The 22,411-nt window shown below is 40.0% G+C and overlaps 1 protein-coding gene across 1 annotated transcript in view; it reads right to left on the reverse strand.

The window, feature by feature from the left end:
* Window positions 1–7,026: 7,026 nt before the first annotated feature.
* Window positions 7,027–22,411, reverse strand: part of RBPJL (recombination signal binding protein for immunoglobulin kappa J region like) — a 53,824-nt gene continuing 38,439 nt past the window's right edge. The window contains exons 6-12 of the mRNA XM_087720395.1: window positions 20,289–20,463; window positions 18,553–18,690; window positions 14,916–15,028; window positions 12,919–13,059; window positions 11,456–11,611; window positions 9,991–10,094; window positions 7,027–8,317 (exon numbers count right to left, since the gene is read on the reverse strand). Coding sequence (XP_087576521.1) covers window positions 8,044–8,317; window positions 9,991–10,094; window positions 11,456–11,611; window positions 12,919–13,059; window positions 14,916–15,028; window positions 18,553–18,690; window positions 20,289–20,463 — 1,101 coding nt within the window. The 3' untranslated portion in view covers window positions 7,027–8,043. The remainder of the gene's footprint in view (window positions 8,318–9,990; window positions 10,095–11,455; window positions 11,612–12,918; window positions 13,060–14,915; window positions 15,029–18,552; window positions 18,691–20,288; window positions 20,464–22,411) is intronic.

Consider the following 22,411-nt stretch of genomic DNA (forward strand, 5'->3'; position numbering starts at 1 on the left):
GGGTTAGGTTATTATATGTAGATGCTCACACAAGTGGACACAAAACACCATTCAGTAAAGCAACTTGTCCTCAGTTGACAGGGGGAAATTTTCTTCTGAATTTCTAATACATCTGGATCCATAAATGAGAATTTAACTATTTTATAAACATGCCTTGCTGTTGGTGAACCTCATGCAGCAAACAGTACAGGTAAGCAGGCTATAATTAATCTATTTTATGGAGCATGGTATGCCAATAAAGCTCTCTATCAAAAGCTGCTTCAGAAACATTTCACCACGCTAATATTAAATCTGATATATCAGCAATTATATTTTATCAGCAATTATATTTTATCTAAGGTGATGACTGGAAAAGAAAGAGAAAAAGAAGGATATATTTATTGAATATTTTGCTATTCTTGCTTATCACATTGATCTCAACCAGTTATTCTTAAACCTGAAGCATTCTTTGAATCTAATTTTCCCATAGCATCTACGTTCCCCATCAGTAAATATTGATTTTAGCTGACCACAGCATTAGAGTCAATTGCTTGAAGAAACTTTTATAGTTTTGAACTATAAATACAAATATATCAATATTTGACGGCTTCTGGAAATATTATGGGAATGTTGAACCATCACCATCAAAACACATTGAAAAATATATAACCACTGGCCATAGAAGAGTTGCCTATCATTTATAAAGAAAAGATCCACACAGAGGGCCAACTCCTTCCTTTCTGTGCTACCACTTTCCCAGGGCAGTCCTTAAATGAGGTTAAAATAATATTTGTTATTTTTAAAAATGTAATATGAATCGTTGGCCATGTATGATCAATAGTTTGTCTTTGGTATTTTTGCTTCTTTTCTTCAACTCAGGAACATAAATACAGGTGCATAAGACATAATTCAAGATCATAAAGTTAGATAAATAGCATCAAAATCCTGCATGGGTACAGAGATAATGATAATAAAAAAAGAAAGACGATAAGGGGTACAAAAGGAATAAAATTTTCAATTACTGCAGCCTTTGCTAAACGCCTCTTTAAAGAGGAAAATGTTCATCTTGTGCTATGTAACTATTCTAGAAAGTGCATTCAGGAAAATCTGTGCCAACGTGAACAAAGCACTACACCTTTTGCCCATGAGCCAAACCTCAGTTAATAGGAATGCAGAGCAAGATAATCAAAGAAAGGGCATCTTATGGGAAGCCACCAGGGATGGGCTGCTGGGAGTTCGCATGGATTTTGCGTGATCCTCTAGCTAGGATTCTGCCCAGTTCAGCGAACCCTCAAATGCCACCCCTAGTTGGCCATGCCTGCTCCTCCCTCCCCTCACACTTCACCCCTCCTCTCTCAGGAGTCTCCACACAGCCCATTCATCATGCCAGGTAAATGCAGGACCCTCACAGAGGCGTGTGGAGTGGGGGAAATGGGCCTACCAAAGGTTCCGGAAATCTGGCAATGGGCCTGTTTTTAGCCTCTGGAGGGCCTTGGGAGCTCGGGGGAAGTAGTTTTCACCCTCCCAGAGGCTCTAAAAAAGCCTCCAGAGCCTGGGGAGGGCAAAAAAATGGGCCTACTGGAAGTTCTGGAAGTCCAGATATGGGCCTGTTTCTGGCCTCTGGAGCTGTTTTTGCCCAGAAGCTTGAGGAAAGCCTCCAGAGCTTGGGGAGGGCAAAAAGCGCCCCCCTCCATGGTATAGGAGGATGACTAGGCCACGCCCACCATGGCCACATCCACCCAGCAACCTGGCAGTGAATCCACTGCTGCAATTTTTGACCTCGGAAGCCATTCATATCTGCAGTCCAATGGCTGCAGATTCCCCATTGATATGTCATTTTATCCTGTTATAGTTCACTGCTATTCCTCAGAGACTGTACTGTAGAAAGACGAATGGTAGACCCTGTGGGTTTTCTTGCATGATGTGCCTACAAAATTTTCTTGCACAGAAAGCCAACTATACTGCAGGTCTCTGCCAATATATTCACCATAAAGAGGAAATAGACTTGATCTAAATCTGTTTCGTCCCCATTCGAGGAGAGTGCACTGAAGATATCTCCTCAAATGGGGATGAAATGTGTGCAGCCAAATCACCAAGCCCGGAGCTCAAACCAACAACATAACTACCAACCGAGCTACTAATATTCAAAGACATTTCAATTAATCTAAATCCATTTATCCATTGCCCTTCTACTCCATCCATCTCTGTCCTTTTCCTTAAAATAGGGCAATAAATTACTTTTTTATGTGTCTCAATATCAGGCCAAGTCTATATATTGCACTATTCATGGACAATGCCCAAGGGGCTCTCCTCCCATCAACATCCTCTGGAGTATTTTACTCTGCAATGTATTTGTCCCTGAACAAACCAGAAGATCACTTTGGCATTGAGAGCCAAGCAACAGAATGGACTTTTTGTTTGCAGTTTTGCATTTGCTAAAAATGGAATTTATCATGTAGAAGAGGGAAAAGTTTCCAGGAAATATCCTGCCAAACTGCGGGAGATGCTTTCTTTCAAGAATTATGTTTAGTGTGTCAAAATTCCTTAGACTAATTATAATTTTATCCATCATTTCCTAAACATTGTGGGTGGATTATAGCACTAATCAATGAAAGTATTCAGGAAGGAATAATTGGAAGGAAGGAGGGAAAGGAAGACTAGTTAAGATCTTAAGTAATCCCAGGGTGTCTTAGTTTAATGCTCTCCAGATCTGTGAGAGTACAGGTCCCATTTTCCATAGCCAGCATGTTATAGCCCAGTATTTCTGAAGGGCAGAAGATTAGAAGAAACTATGCTTACAGGTTAACTTCCATTGACTTGCAATTATGCAGGAGTCTTCAGGGGCTTAGACATAGCTTCAGATCCTTTGTTGAATTTTGTCAGAGGGTTTGCTTTTGAACATGCAACGAGTGTTAAAATTGAGTGAATAATTAAATAGTAGACAATATCATTAAAAAGAAAAATGCATTCATAAAATAATGGGATGTTTCACCCAGCCCGGTTAGAAATCAAAAGAGTGCCCCCTGGGAGATAAATGACTTGAATGAAGATCTTGAGTTGTGAATAGTTCATTGACTTTGGGTCATCATTGGATTAATATCATTTTTTTTAAAAAAACCAGTAACTGCTAATCAGTAGAGAACTTAACCATGCAGAACAAAATGATAGCACAAGGGAAAACCCAGTCTTTGGAGGGGAGGGTTGTATCAATTATCGTAGCTAATTTGATCTTGAGTTGCTACTAGAACAGAGTGTTATATGTGCCAGAGGCCATAAGCTCTGAAGGAGCTAAGATGGTTCAGGTCTTTGTAGTTTTGTATTGGAATTGACTAACACAAGTATGGTGTGCATTTTCAATGTCTGGGGAGGGGAGAGGAGGAGGTCTCCCCACTCAGGCAGTAATGAGTATCCCTTAATTGTAATAGGCAAGCCAGAAAGTTGGATCTGCCCCCAGTTGTTCCTACCCCCCCCCCCAACAATATCATGTGAAGATAGGAGAAAAGATAACTTACTTAAATAACCATCCCACAAATATTTTGTAAGGTGGAATCAAATATGGCCTTGCAAGGACTAAGACTGCCTCTTGTAAAAGGCACTATCAGAAGTACAAAAATGTATGCAGCGTACATTATAATTGATTTTAAATGCTTGGGACCAATAATATACAAAATACATTTTGAATGTAAATAACGTCAAATTCAGAAAGCCCTTCTTCAAGTTTGAAACATTTGTTTTTGGAGTAAGAAATAGCTATTCTGAGCTTGAAACAGTCTGTCATTTTAGAATCAAGTCATGCTAGAAATAACTCTGTTTCAAAGTCAAAATGTTTCAAAAATTATCAGAGTAATCTGCTTCAAATGTGTAATAGCTGTTTTGCACTCAAACCACTTTGAGTTTGATATGGATGAGGATGTATATGAAGATAGTTCAGACTTTTGCAAACCTCTGTTCACAATGTAATGTAATGAAGAACAGCTATTTATTTATTTATTTATTTATTTTCTATCTTTATTATTTTACATGTAACTCAAGATAGCAAACATATCTAACACCCTTCTCCCCCCCTATTTTCCCACAACAACAATACTTTGAAAGAGAAAGTGACTGAAAGAGAATAACCAGCCCAAAGTTATCCAGTTGGCTTTCATGGCTAAGTGGCACTAGAACTCACACTCTCCTGTTTTCTAGCCTGGTGCCTTAACAACTAGACCAGATTGGCTCTGATATTCAAATGAAAGCATTATGAGGGCCAGATTGTGTGATAGATTTGAAGGTCAACACAACTCCATCAATGTCTAGTTTGCACATCATATAGAGCCATGATTTACCAAGACAACGTTTGTTTGATAACAGGCAATTGGTTGAATCCATAAAACAATGTAAAAGAAAATAAAACATTTTCAAAGTAGCCAAGGGGCTCTCTGTATAATACCTCTAAATATCCATTTCCAATATCTTATCTTTTATATTACACATCATTTATCCAAGAGAAATTCTAGATGCCTTTCTGAATGTACATTACATTTTTTGAGGGATGCATCAAGGAAAACAAAACACAAACATATAAGCCAGAGAAATTATGATCAAACTATAGCTGATTCACATAGTACAGTAAGCCACAATGCAGTTTAATTTTAGTCAACTTAATGCCCTCCACATAATGACAATTCATGGCACAGGTTTCTCCTTTCTGACAGTGATCGACATGATAGTGCACCAGCTCTGGCAAAGGCTCATAATTTGGTGGAAATTACAATTGGCACTTATTTATGTAAACAAGTATACAATAAATTCATTTTGCTTTCAAACATTTGAAAGGCATAACCAATGAAACTCACATGGCAGAAGACCAAATTATTTGCACTCAGAGATAATTTTTCTAATCAGGTGTCATCCAGATATGGTAGAATCACTGGATTTCTTCATACATGGGAATTCTGGATGTGGCAGTCTCATTGTATTTGGATAATGTTAGCTTAACATATTAAAATGGCAATACTGTAGTGTGACACTCCTGACTCTCAATGGTATTTATAAGATTGTTGTGAGGATAACATAGAGAGATGTAGGTTTAGTGCTCTAGACTTGGGAATGAATAATAACACAATACTGCATATGAAAATAAAGTACAGCTTGGCTTGCAAAGGTGTAGTTAGAATTGGTAGGGCGCTGAACTGGGCTGCAACAGTAATCTGTGAATGGCTAGAAGTACTTTGGTGTGTCAAAGGTGGGTCACCTGTTAATGAGATTAGCATTCTTAATGAATAAATGAACTGAATCTTTGATACTGTAGAAGTACCCGAGTTAACATAAAGCGATATGGATGAGAGCCCAGACTTAGAAACTACTGGCATTAAATGATTGCTGTGCTAATCTGAAGCACATCAACCACAGGATTTCAAATGGCCATAAAAATAAAATAGGCTTCTTGTTGGCATGGCTCACTTGGCTCTCTTAGGAAACTGACAGTCATTAGCCTGCGGTCTGTTCCACCCATCTCTTTTATAAGCTTTCAAGAGTTCATCACAGTTAGAAAAGTCAGTACAGTTTTGGCAACAGGTTCTCTTCTAAGTTGGCACTGGATGCTAAAACAACACTTCTTAGAATGTTGGATTGCCCCTTTGGTGCTGTATTCATCATTCAGAATAAACCTTCAAGCCAACGTTGTGTATGGGACATTGCATAGGCTTCCCCAAATCCTTTGAAACTTGCTAGAAAATTATTAATAAAGAACTGTGCACACATTTATATATGAAGGGGACTGCATAGTGGTGGTTCAATGAAGGGCGTTCTTTAGGTGGACCAATGAATGGAATATTGTTTAATCTGCCCTCCTCCTTTTCTACTGCCTCTTGCAAGAAAATGTCAAACTTTACTGCCTTCTCTCTCTCTCTCCTCCGATAGCTTTCAGGATTGCATTGCTTGCTTAAAATTAATTGGCAATTGGACTCACAGCTCAATCTAAAAGGGGGTATAAATCTTTTTTAAAATTCCTGAACACTTAAAAAAGGCCCACTAGCATGCTATTTTCCTGCACTTTCAGACGTTATTACTTCCTTAAAACTAGGATTAGTTAAATATTGATGTTAGTTAAGAACTGGAGACATTTTGACAACTGAAATTGGAGAACTTAAGCATGTGATGGCAGCTCTTTGAAGCAACAATCCCAAAGAGCGATCTATTTCTCTGGGAAAATGCCACCTTGTATAAAATGTTGTGTTTCAGATATTTGACGACTATGGGAAAGTGGTTCTACAGTAGAGATTCCTGGAGGTTCATTCTCAGCTATTAAAGTGAGGAGCTGGTGTCTCAGTGACTCAGGGGTGGGTTCCGGTTTCTGCTACTGCCGGTTCACTCATGGACACACTTCGGGTGCGCTTTGGGAGCGTACACTCGATGCGCGCTATGCGTGCATGCACAGAAGCAAAAACAGAGATGTCGGCACCTACAGAGCCGCCAATAGAACTGATTTGGGAGTGTGGCAGGCCGAATTACTACTTACTTGGCCAAACCAGTCCAAACCAGTAGGAACCCACCTCTGCAATGGCTGTTAAATATCAACCGGATGGTTTGGGTGGGGGCAGTGGTGTTCAAATGGTGTAACAACCGGTTCATTGAGCGTGTGCTCTGTGCACTTGCAGAGCATTTGAAAACAGCTCAAAAACTTACCTTCTGCTTCAGCCCTGGTGAGTAAAACAGCTGAGGTGCGGCAATCTGCTCTGCCGCGCCTATCAGCTGGGCTTCAAACAAAGGAAATATAGGTCAGTATAGTGCAGGGGTGGGTGGGTGGGCCCACCTGATCATCGGAGAGAACCAGTTCGCTTTCAGCTGCTCGTCGGAGCTACCGATTTGCCCGAACCAGCTGAATCCCACCTCTGGGTGGGGGAGGCTTTTGTTTGAAGCAAAAAGCATCTAAAGATATTCCTCCCACGGACAATTGTGTATCTTCTTGAAAGTACATAAATGGGGGATGTTCTCTTTTAAAAATGAGATTTGTTTGATATGATTTATTTCATCTTATTTATGTAACCATGTAACCACTTCACATATTCATTTGACTTTCATTGGTTTAGAAGTGCTCTGAAAACCAAAGAGAGGTGAAGAGGAATATTCATTTCTGTACAGCAGAAACTGGTCTAACTACAATTCCCTTCAACTGCCCAACAGACTATCAGAATAGCAATAACACTTAGACTTATATGCCACTTTATAGTGCTTTACAGCATTCTCTAAGCAGATCACAGCATTCTCTAAGCGGTTCACACAGTCAGTATATGGTCCCCAACAATCTGGGTCCTCATTTTACTGACCTCAGAAGAATGGAAAGCTTGAGTCTGTCAGAACCGAACACCTGGAAGTTGGCGAATTAGCCTGCGATACTACATTCAGACCATTGCGCCACCATGTCTCTTGTTGGAATAAGAGAGTTGGAAGGGACCTTGGAGGTTTTCTCATACAACTCCCCAACAAATATTCTTTTTTGGATCTCCAATAAATAAAACCACACAAGCAAATAAAATAAAGAAGTTTTTAAAAAAGCAATTATGACAGCAGTTCTGATATTTTTTATCTCCAGCCTTGCAAATGCTTGAATACGTCCTTTTACCAACTGTCACATTTACATTAAAACTATCACTGCAACATGAGCACTAGAATTTCTCGCTGTTGCTGCGTTTTAGTAGATACTTGATAAATATGCAACATGAGTTTCTCTGTCTTCGTTGATGGAGTTACAATTATATTAAATAATCACAGAATTATATAATATATATTAATAGTATATTCTACTGAGAATCATATTCTACAAGATGGCAAATAGGGAATATAGGCTAAAACAGCAATCTTGTTCCCTACTAAAGCAATGCATTGCTGTTAAGTAATTCCCGGCCTTCTTGTGTTGAAGCACAGAGCTTTATGCTTTAATATGTGTACAGAGCACCATTTAAAAATAAAATGTTCATATGATCCTATTTTAGAAAAACCACATTCCATAATTTTAGAAAAGCCATGTATTTGCCACAATTTCTGCTCTAGCCAAACAATGGTGACCATACAGTTCCAGTTCTAACTTTGCATGAAAAGGTGATAATTTGTCTTAGTGAATTCTTGATGGATGGTATTGAGCAAGGTGTCAGAATCCTGCACCATTTCTGGCAGGAGGGGTTGGCCACACATAAAACCCTGTTCTGGTGTATATGTGAAGCTGAATATACTGGAATAAATCGGACCATCGTTCCTTAGTAGCAGAAGGGGGACAGTGATTGGGTATCGCAACCATCTCCAATCAGGCCTGAATGCAGAGATATCAGGAACAACACACACTAATGACTTGGAATTCCTAAACAAAAACAAAAGAAAACAAAAAGAAATTCATTTATGGGTTTGGGTGTGAGCATGCACACATATTTATATACACATATTTATATATAAATACATATATTTATATATATGTATTTTTCGGAGTATAAGATGCACCTTTTCCCCTCAAAAAAGAGGCTGAAAATCTGAGTGCGTCTTATACACTTTTTTGCCTCCCCAAACCCCTCCTCATTCACCAAAATGGCCGTGCAGAGTCTTTAGGAGGCTTTCAAAGTGCTCCTGGGGGCTAGGGAGGGCAGAAATAAGCGAAAAACAGGCCATTTTTTGCTCAATTTTGCCCCAGGAGCACTCTATAAGCCTCTTAAAAGCTATTCCTGCCCCCCCTTTTTTTTTAAAAAAAAGGGCCAATTTTTTGAAAAATGGGCCATTTTGGGGAGGTCTGCAGAGTGCAAAAACTTTTTTTTTAAATTTGCCTCTTCAAAACCTTGGTGTGTCTTATACTCTGGTGTGTCTTATACGGTACATATCTACAATATGTGCTTTTTCTCCTCCCCACTCTCCTCACAGGATAGGCTCACTAGATTTTTCAAGCAGCTAAATGAGAACAGTAGAACAGCCAGGGGTGGGATTTGGAGGTTCTTTGAACTGGCCATAATGTTAGCTACGGGTTCTCCTGAACCTGGGTGAATTCGTAGCAGCCCACTCATGCATTCACGGATGCTAAGTCTATTAGACTCAACAGCCACATTCTGATTGTCCACATTCAGCCATGGACTCTCCAATCTTTATCTTTCAGGCTAACCCTGGTTTAACAAAGGAGAAATCCTGCACGCCAGATATGTCACACTGGCCATGCCAACCCTGGTTTAGCAAAGGGGAAAAAAGTCACAATACATCATCACGTCAATACGTGATGATAACATGACGACGTGAGTTTGACACCCCGGGGCTAACCCATCATGCAGTGTTGTCTTGTGGATAAAAATGAGATGCCTTTATACACTTCATCTTGATTTTCTAGCAAAATACACTATCTACAAGAACTAGTGTGGGCAAAGTCAGAAGCAAACAATATGAACCTAAACTTATTCATTATAGTAGTTTTCCATTAACCTCTCTTCCATCAGAAGTAAGAGACCTTGAGCTGGTTGTATTGTATAGCCAAGAGAAAGAGGCATATTGTTGAAATGTTGTTTTTACTAGAAAGAAGGCTTGGGTTTTTTAGTTTGCAGTGAATTGAGTTTTCCTTTGTAGCTTTTGCAATAAACTTACTTAAATCCCTACCCATGTGATAGATCTGGTATCAGCCACAAGATGCCTGACATTATAAACATGAAATAAAAATTGGAGATTTGGGGACTCAGTTTCCAAACTTATCAGAAAGGGAGTGTTTGTCTTCTTTTCACAGAAGAAACCATACAATTACATTGCTGCTGCTGCTGTGTGATTTAGTTATCTCACTTTTCTTTGTCAGGAACTCGATATTTTAGAAGGTGCTGCCTTCTACTACCGGTATAAGTAAAAAAAAAAATTTGAATTACTAAACACAGCAACCAATATTGCACCAATCCATTTCACTCAATCCTGATTTCTCTGGAAGAGATGCTTTTGGAGGTTGTGCAACGAATAGTGGCTGTGAGCCTTGCCCAACTGATCATGCTGCGGGTTCAGGACAGTCTGTGTCTGCTTTACCTGTACATAGTCTCTGCTTCCACATCTCCAAACCAAATTTTCATGTTTGCATGGAAATAGTTGCCTTGGACTTCCAGCATTGCCACATCCCCTCCACCGGTCAGCTGTGAAAAACAAACCCAAGCATAGGATTGTTCATCTGATCATGAAGGTACAATATAGCCTTTCCTCCCAGCACTTTGTCCTACTTTTGACAATTAATTTTATTTTAACTAATTAATTTTGACAATCTGGAACTGCGTCATCTGCGATTGAACCTAAGCATGGTACACAAAATTGTCTGCTACAATGTCCTACCTGTCAACGACTACTTCATTTTTAACCTCAATAATACTTGGGCAAACAATAGATACAAACTCAAGGTAAACCGTTCCAAGCCCGATTGCAGAAAATACGACTTCAGCAACAGAATGGTCAACACCCGGAATGCTCTACCTGACTCCATTGTTACATCCTCAAACCCCGCACAGCTTCAACCTTAAACTGTCTACTGTGGACCTCATCCGATTCCTAAGAGGTCCATAAAGGGGAGATGCATAAGTGCACCAGTGTGATTTCCATTCCTGTCCTATTGTCCCCATTTATTTGTACTCATTTCCCTTGTTCATGTCCATGTTCATACTTATACCTGTTATCTTGTACATGTTTGACAAACTAAATAAAATAAAAAAATGTATAAAATACATTTTGTACCTCTATGGACTTTAAAACAAGGATACTCATATTTTGACCTGAATGTTTTTGGCTTTGCATGAAAGTCTATAAACTGTAACACCTGTTGCCATAAACACTATCAAATTAAATCTAGGGCTGAATGTTGAATACCTGGAGAAATGTGGTTTCCCAGTTTTCTGATATATCTGAGCCATGCTTGGAGGGGTAAAATGTACCGATGCTTATAGAACTCACAGTAGTAAATAAATAATTTAAATGGGAAAACAAAAGATTTTGGTATGGTTCATATAATTTAATTTCCAAACTGCATTAAGAGAACCTAAAAAACCCCTCAGGTTATGCTTACTCTTATGCCTCCCATCGGAATGCTTCCAAGATATGGAGGAACACAAGGCACCAATGTAATTCTTCATTTTAGTCTCATCAATAAACATATCTTTCTGCAGCCACACTTCAGTTGCTGCTTTCTGTTCCCCAACGAGCTCCACATTAGTCTTGTACATTCTATATTAATTAATTCATACAAATTGCCAGTCTCTGATTCAGTAAAAATGGAATGTTTTATCTAAACAACTGTTTGTAGAGATGATTGTAGAAGTAAAGAATAATTTAATACACTCTGCACAATCTTTTATTGCCATTTCAAGGAGAGGAAGACTAAATGAATCTTCAGTTTTTGTTGTTACGACTGGGGATAAAGTTATTAAGATGAAATAGCCAATGTTTTGTCCCCTGATTTTTTGCACAAAGCAACAAGGCAAAAGAGCATGAAAAAAACACCTCTATGTACCTCCAAAGTTGTTATAAGAGGGACAGGACCCACTGGATTCTGGATGCTGGTTGGGTTGAGGCTGAATGAGTATTCCACAGCTTCTGTCCCAATGATGGTCCAACAGGAACTGTCATTGAGCAATTCTCGGTTTATTTCTTTGGGACAGGGAGATGCCTGCATAGCAATAAATATCAACTTTGAATATATTCATCAATGGGACTATAAATCACTTTTCTGCCTACTGAAATGCAATTATTCTACAAAATCATCACAAATACAAAGCAGAGAGCTAGATACTGGTAGATAGATTTATTTTAAACAATCCAAAGTAATAATACAATTATTTAAAAGCCAGCAAATTCTTGATTAAAATGCAATGGAAATGGAGCCCGCCTGTCTTACTTTATAAGAAAATTCTTTCTACTTAGAGCTAAGGAATGGAATTAAGGCAATCCTTTTCAAATTTGGTAACTTTAAGATGTATAGACTTCAGCATGCCCACTGGGAATTCTGGGAGTTAAAATTTCAAAGTTTGAAAATCACTGAACTAAGCCAACCAAGACAGCGCTCACTGCACTGACCATACAAATTTCCATGCTAGCTAGAGATCCTCTAGTCCAATTATTGTGAATGGCAGGTTGGGCAAGCCTAAAACCTGATTGGTATGGTAGTTGCCATTTTCTACTAATGTTTGATAGAATGATGTTAGTGAAATAATGAAATGCTTGAATGGTTAAAACAATGGAATTATAGAGGTCACATAAACTTTCAACTTTCCATTTCAGTATTTTTACCTTGCAACAAAAAAGAGCAAAGTATTTTTTTTAGTATCTCCCCAATTAATTTTCCCATTTCTATGTTGCTGAAGTGGCCTTGATTATGGCCATGGGAAACTGTAATCATATCCAATTGAGATAAATCTTGGTCAAGCTTTGGCAATTACTTCAGTGTGCTCAGGGGGTAATGAAAATAGCCACCTGTAATTCTCCAGTTGTGTCCAATTAATATAGTGATATACAATCATGCACTTTTCCTTCTCACAAGTCCCAATTTTTATGGGGAAAAGGGCAGTAGCGTCAGGGTGGTCTATTCAGATAGTCTTCTTCATATACTGAACACATGAAGGGAAGAGTGACAGTGTTCATCATGGCCATTCTCTTGACCCTTTATGGATAGCAGGTAAATTTCACAGGTATCGAACAATAGTTTTCTAAAGGTCTAAACATTTTTGGAGCCTGTGCACTCCCAGAAGTTTTACCAGCTCCAAATATTTGTTTGTTCTCGAAGATTAAGGAGAATGGGGAGGAGAGACTTATTTGCTCACATTTGCTTTTACTTCTCATTAGTTGATTTGATTTCTTCATCTGACTACAAGCAGGAACATCCTTGTTTATACTCAAACAACTTGAACAACTTCAAACTTTGTGGCTACCTGCAATACACTTAGGTTGGTTACTGGAAGACAACCGCATTCACATTACCTGATACTGGATAACTTTCTCTGTTGAGAGGCAGAGGTACATCCTATCATTCCCATGAAACTGGAATGCACATTTATGCAACTGGGAAACTGGTTCATCCACATCCAACATTACCAATTGCTTAGCAACTTTGCGAATGATCTCAAGGATAAATAGACATAAAAAACCTCAAAATTTGAATTTGAATTTGAATTTACTTTATTTGTATGCCGCCCTTTTCCCTGAAAGGGACTCAGGGCGGCTCACAATTCAAGGGAGCGGGAAACAAACAAAGTTACAAAATATAAAGACCATACACAGTTAAAAAACACAACAATCATACCATTCGAAGTGGGGCTGCAAGTCTTTAGCCCCAGGCCTGTCAGAACAGCCAGGTTTTAAGGGCTATGCGGAAGGCCTGGAGGGTGGTGAGGGTACGAATCTCCACGGGGAGTTCGTTCCACAGGATCGGAGCAGCCACAGAGAAGGCCCTCCTCCGGGTAGAAAATATAAAACCATTTGACATTTGCAGTTCAGATTTTTAAAACTGTGCTTCAGAGGACAGAATAGGAAGAAAAATGGCAACCTATGCAAAGTCCAAGGATTGTACTCAGGACTGATGCAAAGCACTCCAACGCCGACTACTATCTACTCTTTGAATGGGAACTTACAACCAAGAGTTCTCCACCCAAAAAAACTATGCACTAGCTGTGGGAGGTTCCCAAAACCATACCCACTCAGTCTTGCCAAATTGAGCCTGAGCCTGTTCTTTCCATGAGATGCTGAGCAAGCATCTTGATGATATCACTCATCAACCAATTGCATTAGACAATTATTGTCAACAATTATTGTATAACAATATATTGATGATACCTAAATATGTGCCATTGGATGACTCCACCCAACAACCTCATGTAGATGTTAAATAAGAATAGGAACACAGGTGAGCCCTATGGAACTCTTTAGGGACTTAGAGGTGGGCCCCTTCCCCACAATACCAGTTGGAACTGAATCCAGAGGAAGAAGAATCACTGTACATTCCCAGACTCCCAACACTTCCATACTCTTATGTTTGTCAAGAAGGAGATTATGATCAATAGCGTTTAAAGCCACTTTGAGGTCAAGGAGGACTAGAATGGATATGGAGCATTCCAGTCCCTCCAGAGGTCTTCTCAACTCTGACAGAAAGAGGTCCCCACATCAATAAAGGAAAATTTGGAAAGATATAATGCAATTTTACACTAACCAAACTTTTGTGGAACAGATTTTTGCTTTTCAGCAGGTCAAGAGAGAAGTATGAAGGTTAGAAAACGTATTCATTAAAAAAAGGATATGGCAAGCAAAAACAGACTGGTTTTTTTTATTTATTTAATTTATAGAGCTGCCCATCTCATGAGCAAATGACTCTGTGCGGCAAACAACAAAATCTAAAATCTTTATTGTTAGCAAATATGAAATACTAGGGAATGTTGGATGAATATGGAATTGAAGGTAAGACTCTTGAATGTGATAACAGTATATGATGGAAGTACAGCATGTGTGAGAATAAATGGAATGCTTAGCAGATATGTCAATTGTCAAGAATATAGTAAATGTTGCTAGTGATATCAGAAACGTGTTGACTGGAGATATAAATGTCACTTATATAGTCTCTTCTCTTTCTCTGTGTTTGTCAGTGTCTGTGAAGAAAATCCCAAAAAGTCAAGAAGGAAGCTCATCCATTTTTATGTTTGTCACATGGATGATGCCCATACAAAGGGAGCTACAATTGCACAACCACACCTTTTTACATTTGTTGTGAGTACTTCTGCTTCTCTATTAGTCTGCAGCAATCTTCTAATATTACAACTGATGAATATCTCTTTTTTATGTAGTCACTATATAAATTTTGTGTAGGTATAGGCTGAAGAGAGAAGATGATCAGTGCAAGCACCAAGATACTATTGTAAAGTTATAGACTATTCCAAAATGTTACTTCTGCAGTGCTTTTTTCTTCCAAGTTATTATTAAAACCTTACCAGAGGAGGCAGTGCTAGCCCAGTAGTTGTACAGATAAGCCGAACTCTGGAACCATACCGAATGTAGGCTTCCCGCAGTGGAAACTCACCCTGGGATTGAGAACAGAACTCATCTACATAACAAAAGAAAAGGAGACAAAAACAAAAGGGAGAGAAAGACTAAAAGATTATGACAACGAGCAGGAACTTGACTTAACCACAGCACTCTATTGAATGACAAGGTGGGTTTTAAAAATTGTACTTGTATAATGTGATTTTAGTCCCATAATCATTACTCTATCTGTGCCACTGATTGCTGAATAACAGCAAATGTTCACTGAGTGACAGTAGGAAGTAAGAGGAGAAGCTAAGAAGGACAAGAAAACAAGTTGCAAAGGAATGGATGAAAGCATCTTGGGCCAAAGAGCTTCCCTCTCCCATTATCTGATATAAAGTCACAAATCATCTGCCTTGCAGGAGGGCCCTACTTGTGCTCCATTGGTGTATTTGCAAATAAACTAGACAATAAAAAAGATTTCAGTATGCTTTTAATTTTATCCACCAATAGGTAAAGGTAAAGGTTCCCTTTGCACATATGTGCTAGTCGTTCCTAACTAGGGGGCAGTGCTCATCTCCGTTTCAAAACTGAACAGCCAGCATTGTCCGAAGATGTCTCTGTGGTCATGTGGTCGCAGTGGTGGGTTTCAAAAATTGTTGGAACCTACTCTGTGGGTGTGGCCTCCTTTGTGGGAGTGGCTTGCCACCCATGTGACTGGATGGGAGTGGCTTGCCGCCCATGTGACCGGATATGAAATTATGAATTAGTACTTAGGTCGGTCCAAGTAGCTATTCAGAAGTTAGTGGTTAGAAGCAATCGTAAAGCAAGATATAGAATTAAAACCAGAAATATTTTGTTGGCTATTTGAAAGGGAGTATAATATATATTTAATTTTACACATGTTAGCAGCTGCTGGAATTATGTTTGCACAACAGTGGAAAAACAGAGATATGTAAATGAATAAATATTACTATGTGCAGGAATAAATAAATTGACAATTAAATCAAGAAGGCTTTGAATACTTTTTCACGTAGGATTGGTTTTAGCAATTGCCAACTAACAGAAACAGAAATTAGAAATCCAAAAGTATGAAAGAAAACACCAATTATGTAAGGAAAGGTCCCTAAAATGTATAAAGAAATATTACTAGATCATTATTAATGCGTAGATAACTGTGGGACATTACACACCCACCAGTGGTGGGTTTCAAAAAATTTTGGAACCTCTTCTGTAGGTGTGGCCTGCTTTCCGGGTCCACTGGTGGAACCTCTTCTAACTGGTTCGGTAGATTTGATGAACCGGTTCTACTGAATAGGTGCGAACTGGTAGGAACCCACCTCTGTGTGGTCAGCATGACTAAATGCTGAAGGTGCACGGAAAGATGGTTCCTATTTTTTCTGCTTGCATTTTTTACATGCTTTCGAACTGCTAGGTTGGCAGAAGCTGGGACAAGTAACAGGAGCTCACTCTGCAGCACTAGGGATTCGAACTGCTGGCCTTTCTGATAGACAAGCTCAGTGTCCTAACCACTGAGCCACCACATCCCTGTAATCCACCAATATAATGGTATAATTCAGTACATTGAACCCAAATAAACCAAATTATGCTTTAAAACAAAGCATGAATTGAAACATTGATGCACATATATACACCCACCCCTTCTTAACAGAATAAAAAATAGCAGAGTTGGAAGGGACTTTAGAGGTCTTCTAGTCCAATACTCTGTTCAGGCAGGAAACCCTATACCATTTCAGAAAAATGGTTGTCCAATGTCTTCTTAAAAACATCCAGTGTTGGAGCGGGAAGTTCTTCCTTTCTTCCTTCTAGTTCTTCCTTTTCTCCTTCTCCTAGCTTGGAATCTCTAACCTTTGTGGGCCAGTGGAATTTTTGCAGGACACAGAGGCATTGTGGGAAACATGGATTAAAATTTCCCATTAATTTCTTTGTAAACGGTTACCAAAGGACAGACATGGCAACTGAGAAACAAGTTAGTGGACCAAATGTTGCCAGGCTTAGGTGCATTGTGTACCAAATTTTCTGAATTTGAGGGCATCCCATAACGATCTACATATTATCTCACAATGAATTCTTATATTAAAAAATATCATCTGGCCATCAAGCTGCTAACAAGCATTGTTTTCTGAAAGCAATACCCTCCATATGTATTGGAATATAAATCCCAGAATTCCCAGCCAGCATACTCCATCCTGATGATTGTCTTCTCTGGAAAGGTTATTTAAACAATAAGATAATCACATCTCCAGAAATGGAAGAGCAACTTCACAATAAAGGACACCTGCCAGGGAGAGCAAAAAAGGCAAGATGGCTCCTATGACCATGTGGTGACATCTCTTGACTTCCCTTATATATGTTGTCGAGCCCGAATTTGACATATGTGTAGCCATTTTATTTAGCTTTCTAGTATACTCATTTATTCCTTTTCTTTCTCTTTACTGTGTAAGAGGTTTTTTTCCAGGGTTGTCACATTCTTAAGGTGGGAGGGGAGTTAATAGATAATGAGGATTGTTTTGGCTAGGTGACCTTCTCTCCCGTAGGAACAGAGGCTTCTCCTGCTGAGATTGGAAGGTGGTGACACTGGGCCGTGACCCATCAAAACTGCGGTCCACTAAAGCGCGCCCGATCAAAGCGCGTACGTGACGTCATCAGCAGCGCGACAAATAAAATTAAAAATAAATTAAATTAAAATTAAATTAAAGCAAGCTGATTCACATAAAGGTAAGGGTTAGGGTTAGGGTTAGGTTTAGGGTTAGGTTAAGGGTTAGGTTTAGGTTTAGGGTTACGTTAAGCGTTAGGGTTAGGGTTAGGGTTAGGTTAAGGGTTAGCGTTAGGTTTAGCGTTAGGTTAAGGGTTAGGTTTAGGGTTAGGTTTAGGGTTAGGTTAAGGGTTAGGCTTAGGGTTAGGGTTAGGTTTAGGGTTAGGTTTGGGGGGGTTAGGGTAAGGTTTTCACGTTAATTTTAAATTTACCGCTCACAGCGTGCCGTTTTTGACGCGCTGTGATGATGTCACATACGCGCTTTCGTCGAGCGCGCTTTAGTCTACCGCGGTTTTGTGGTGGAACCACAGTGGGCAATGTTGACTGAGTGTTTATTGGAGAATGTGACTTTTGTGGGATATTTCTAAATTACAATATTATTTGGTGTAATTCCGGTTTGTGTCAGATCCAGAATTACAACAGACTTTGCCAATTTGATGTCTACCTAAATAAAAAAGAAATTTGTTTTGGAAGATGAACTTTGCATGTTTCTTTTCTGAATGGGTTTCATCGCTTGGAAACCTGGCATATGTCCCTATTCCTAGTATTGGTAAGAATATTACATCCATTCCTTTTAGAAAACTGACATCTATTTCAGATGTTAATGTCATATGCTAAATCACCTGTCTCCAAAGCTTATTGGAGGTTGAAGCCTAATCTCATAGAATCATAATGTATTCCTTCATTGCAGTATCAAAGTTGATTCAGCCTGCCTCCATTTTAATAGTCTTCAGCCACTCAAGGTCATTAAGCAATTGGGTAAACAGATTTGCAATTAGGCTCCAGCATGAATGATTAAACCTCTGCTTAGCCTAAACCAGCCTCACCTAGATGAAGTGTGAAGGCTGCCCACTGCCGGGCACTTGCGGTGAAGGCATCGTCCTCGACAAAAAGGTAGCGGGTGCTGACAGTTTGTGAGCGCAGGCGGTTGAAGAGAGAGACCTTTGACCCAGATAAAATGCACACTAGGAAATTGCAAATGGGAGAGAGAGGGAGAGAAAGAAAGAAACAAGTTTGGAGTTTTTACATGTATATTTAGATTTTTATTGCCGTATGTATATGACGCTACTTTTTTCTTTAAAATATTTACTTGACTTATATACAGGAGACCGAGAGGAGAAGGCTTCACATGCCAGATAAGCATCTATTTTATATGGAGCTCTATCATTCCTCTCTATTGTAGTTGTTTCCAGAGGTGGTATTCAGCAGTTCTGACCACTTCTGGAGAACCAGTAGTGGAAATTTTGAGTAGTTTGGTGAACTGATACATACCATCTCTGACTGGCCCTGCCCCCATCTATTCTCTGCCTCCTGAGTCCCAGCTGATTGGGTAGGAATGCAGATTTTGCAGGAGCCTTCCCCTGGAGTGGGGACAGAATGCAGATTTTACAGTATCCTTCCCTGCCATGCCCACCAAGCCATGCCATGCCATGCCCACCTAACCAAGCCCACAAAATCAGTAGTAATTTTTTTTTGAATCCCATTACTGGTTGTTTCCTGTATCACATTGCCACTCTAGGTTTCATCTCTATTGTTCCTGTGATGCATTTCCTGTTCTTGTTGTACTACTCACTCTAACAAGATGGCTTCTGCACATGATGGCTGGTAGTGTGCTTACTATGAGAAGCTACATGAAACATGGGGGTGTCTTATACATGGGGGTGTCTTATAGATGAAAAAATATTGATATTGTAGTCCTAGGCACATAAATACAAATGGGTTAAACTGAACAACCCTGGTAGGATTGTTCTACATGAATGTGAATTGATAAAAATGATGTCGTTATGATTCTAGCTTTGCACCTCTAGCTGGTCAGACCTTCACTTGGCCTGCAGTTCTTCTGCTCTTTGTTATCTGCTTTAATGTAAGAAGCTACCTAAGCCCAGGGGTGGGCTGCTGGGTGTCTGCAGGGGTTTGGCAGAACCTCTATCTAAGATTGTGTGCAGTTCAGAGAACCTCCAAATCCCATTTCTGACTGGCCACACCCATGCCTCCCCTCCCAGGGGTCCCGACGCAGCCAGTTTTGGATGCAGATAAGTACAGGGTGTGCACGGAGGCTCAGGGAGGGTGAAAAACGGGCCTACTGGAAGTTTGGGAAGGCCAGAAATGGACCTGTTTCTGGCTTCCAAAGGGCCTCCAGAGCCTGGGGAGGCTGTTTTTGCCCTCCTGGAGGCTCGAAGGAAACCTCTGGAGCCTGGGAGGGCAAACCCCCCCCCCCCATGGTGCAGGAGGCTGACTATGCCACGCCCACCATAGTCACGCCTAACCAGCAACTGGGCAGAGAACCCCTTGCTAAATTTGTTGAAGCCCACCCCTGTCTAAGCACCACCTACCACCCCATCATTGTTTTAAGTGACAGCATCTCTCCGAAGGCTCAGAAAGAGAACTTTTCCATCTCCGGCTATCTGATTTTATTCCATGAAATGTCAAAGCAAAGCAACCTAGGCACTAGCCTGTCTTAATACGCTTGCACCTTCTTTAATATATTCCAATCCACCACCTCTCCTGGCAACAAGGCCACCCCAAATGACTTTCAGCAACTTCTCTTCATGGAAAGACTTACGGTCTGTGTTCTTCAGGGACTGCTTTTTCTGTGAGGGCTTGGAGATCACTTTGATCAGCTTGCTGTGGAATGTGCCAATCTCCTGCCCGTTGCTGAAGAACAGCTTCAGGGCTAGCCGGAAGTGTTTCCTTTTGTCAGAATCTGAGATGTAGAGTGCTTTCGCGCAGCTGAATTTCTACATTAAAAGAGTAGAGGACATTCATTGTCATGAAGCAGAAGGAGGGCTTGAGATCTGAGGTTTGAGCATAATAACCTGGGCAATTTCTTGAGGAGCAGGAAGAAGAGCTGCTAGTCATCAGATGAAAGATACCTGAGTCCAGGGAAGAATTATAACCTGAGAAAATATCTCAGACAAGACATAGTTCTCATGAGGATAAAGAGAGGGAGGGAGAAGGACATTCATACTTTCAAAAATATATTATCTGAGCCATAGTGGCGCAATGGTTAGAATGCAGTACTGCAAGCTAGCTCTGCCCACTGCCAGGAGTTTGATCCTGAACTGCTCAAGGTTGACTCAGCCTTTCATTCTTCCGAAATTGGTAAAATGAGGACCAAGACTGTTGGAGGCAATATGCTATTTCTGTAAACCACTTAGAGAGAGCCCTATGAAGTGGTGTATAAATCTAAGTGCTATTGTCATTGCTATATTAAAACTGTATTGGCCTGCTTGGCTCTGGTTTCCTGGTCTGGTCTATTTTGAATGGCTGACAATAGCACCAATTCACTGGGGGAGACAAATAACTGGAGGCATTGGAGTAAATAACACTAGGAAGTTCTCGAGTGCCACCCATAAGGGCCTTCTCTGTGGTGGCTCCCTCTCTCTGGAACATCATTCCACCAGAGATTAAAACAGCCTCCACTCTAGTATTCTTCCGGAAAACGCTAAAGACCCCATTCTGCCAGTGGGCCTGGGGAATTCAGAGTGGGACAGAGGCTTGTGTGAGCTGCTGTTGCTGGAGCAGGGGATAGGGGTGATTTTATTATCCTGTATTAATTTATTTGATCCTTTTTATTAGTTTTATTGTTTTAAATGTGGTTTTATATTCTGCAAGCCAACTTGAGTCGCCATGGATGAATAGATGGCTATATAAACTCAATAAATAAACAAATAATTAAAATATTTGAGCATTATTGAACAATATCTGTTCAAGTGGCAGAGCTATTGATATTTATTTCATAAGGACCTTGGCTAAATACAGAGCTTTTCAGCTTCCTTTTTCTGCAAAGGTTCATCCCCACAGAAGAAATATGATATACGCAAAGTGTTGCCTTTGATATTTACACTCTTTCCACTTACACGGCTGGTAGAAAGGTTTTACAGCATTCTGTAATGTTTCCAAAAATTAGCTGATTGGAGGTAGAAATGGAAGAAAAGAAATGGAAATCTTCAAATGATCAGAATGACCCTTAAATTATACCATTCACCCCCCCCAAAAAAAACCTCTGCACTCTCTATAAGTGTGAATTCAAGTCCCAGAATTCTTAGGAATGGCCGTGTTCACTGAAGAATTTAATACACCTTGCATGTGTCCAGATTGGAGAAGATTAATTTATTAATCTTCTTAATAATCATTTCTATTTCAGGAAGACTTAGCAGAGATTCTTTAAATAACCTATCATCACAACAACCAGTCAATCACAGTGACTTACTACTGCTAGTTTGGCTTTAGTTTGTGCTACTTAAGATAGAGTACATAATGTTCCCACCTCTTGTTTTCCGTACAACAACAACACTGAGAGGTCGGTTGGGCTTAGAGAAAGTGTCTGACCCATGTTCTCCAGCCAATTGTCATGCCTAAGAGATGGCAATAACTTCTGGTCGCCCATTTTCTAGTCCAGTAGCACTTTAACCTTTCTAATTCCTGCAGCCAATGTCCAGAGTAAGCGAAGCAGAGGTGGTATTCAGTCAGTTCTGACAGGTTCTGGAGAACAGGTAGCAGAAATTTTGAATAGTTTGGAGAAGTGGCAAATAGTCTGGCCCCGCCCACTCTGCCTCCCAGCCTCCCAGCCGATCTTCTTTTGTTGCCCTGAACAGGAGGATGGAGCTGGAAAGCAGGCTAGTGGGGTGGGGAGGGAATGGGGATTTTTCAATATCCTTCCCCTGTCATGCCCACAAAGCCATG

Source organism: Thamnophis sirtalis, unplaced genomic scaffold (genome assembly GCF_051295495.1).
Source record: "Thamnophis sirtalis isolate CommonGarterSnake01/CBP01778 unplaced genomic scaffold, rThaSir2_p1.2 scaffold_7, whole genome shotgun sequence".
Taxonomy (NCBI): domain Eukaryota; kingdom Metazoa; phylum Chordata; class Lepidosauria; order Squamata; family Natricidae; genus Thamnophis; species Thamnophis sirtalis.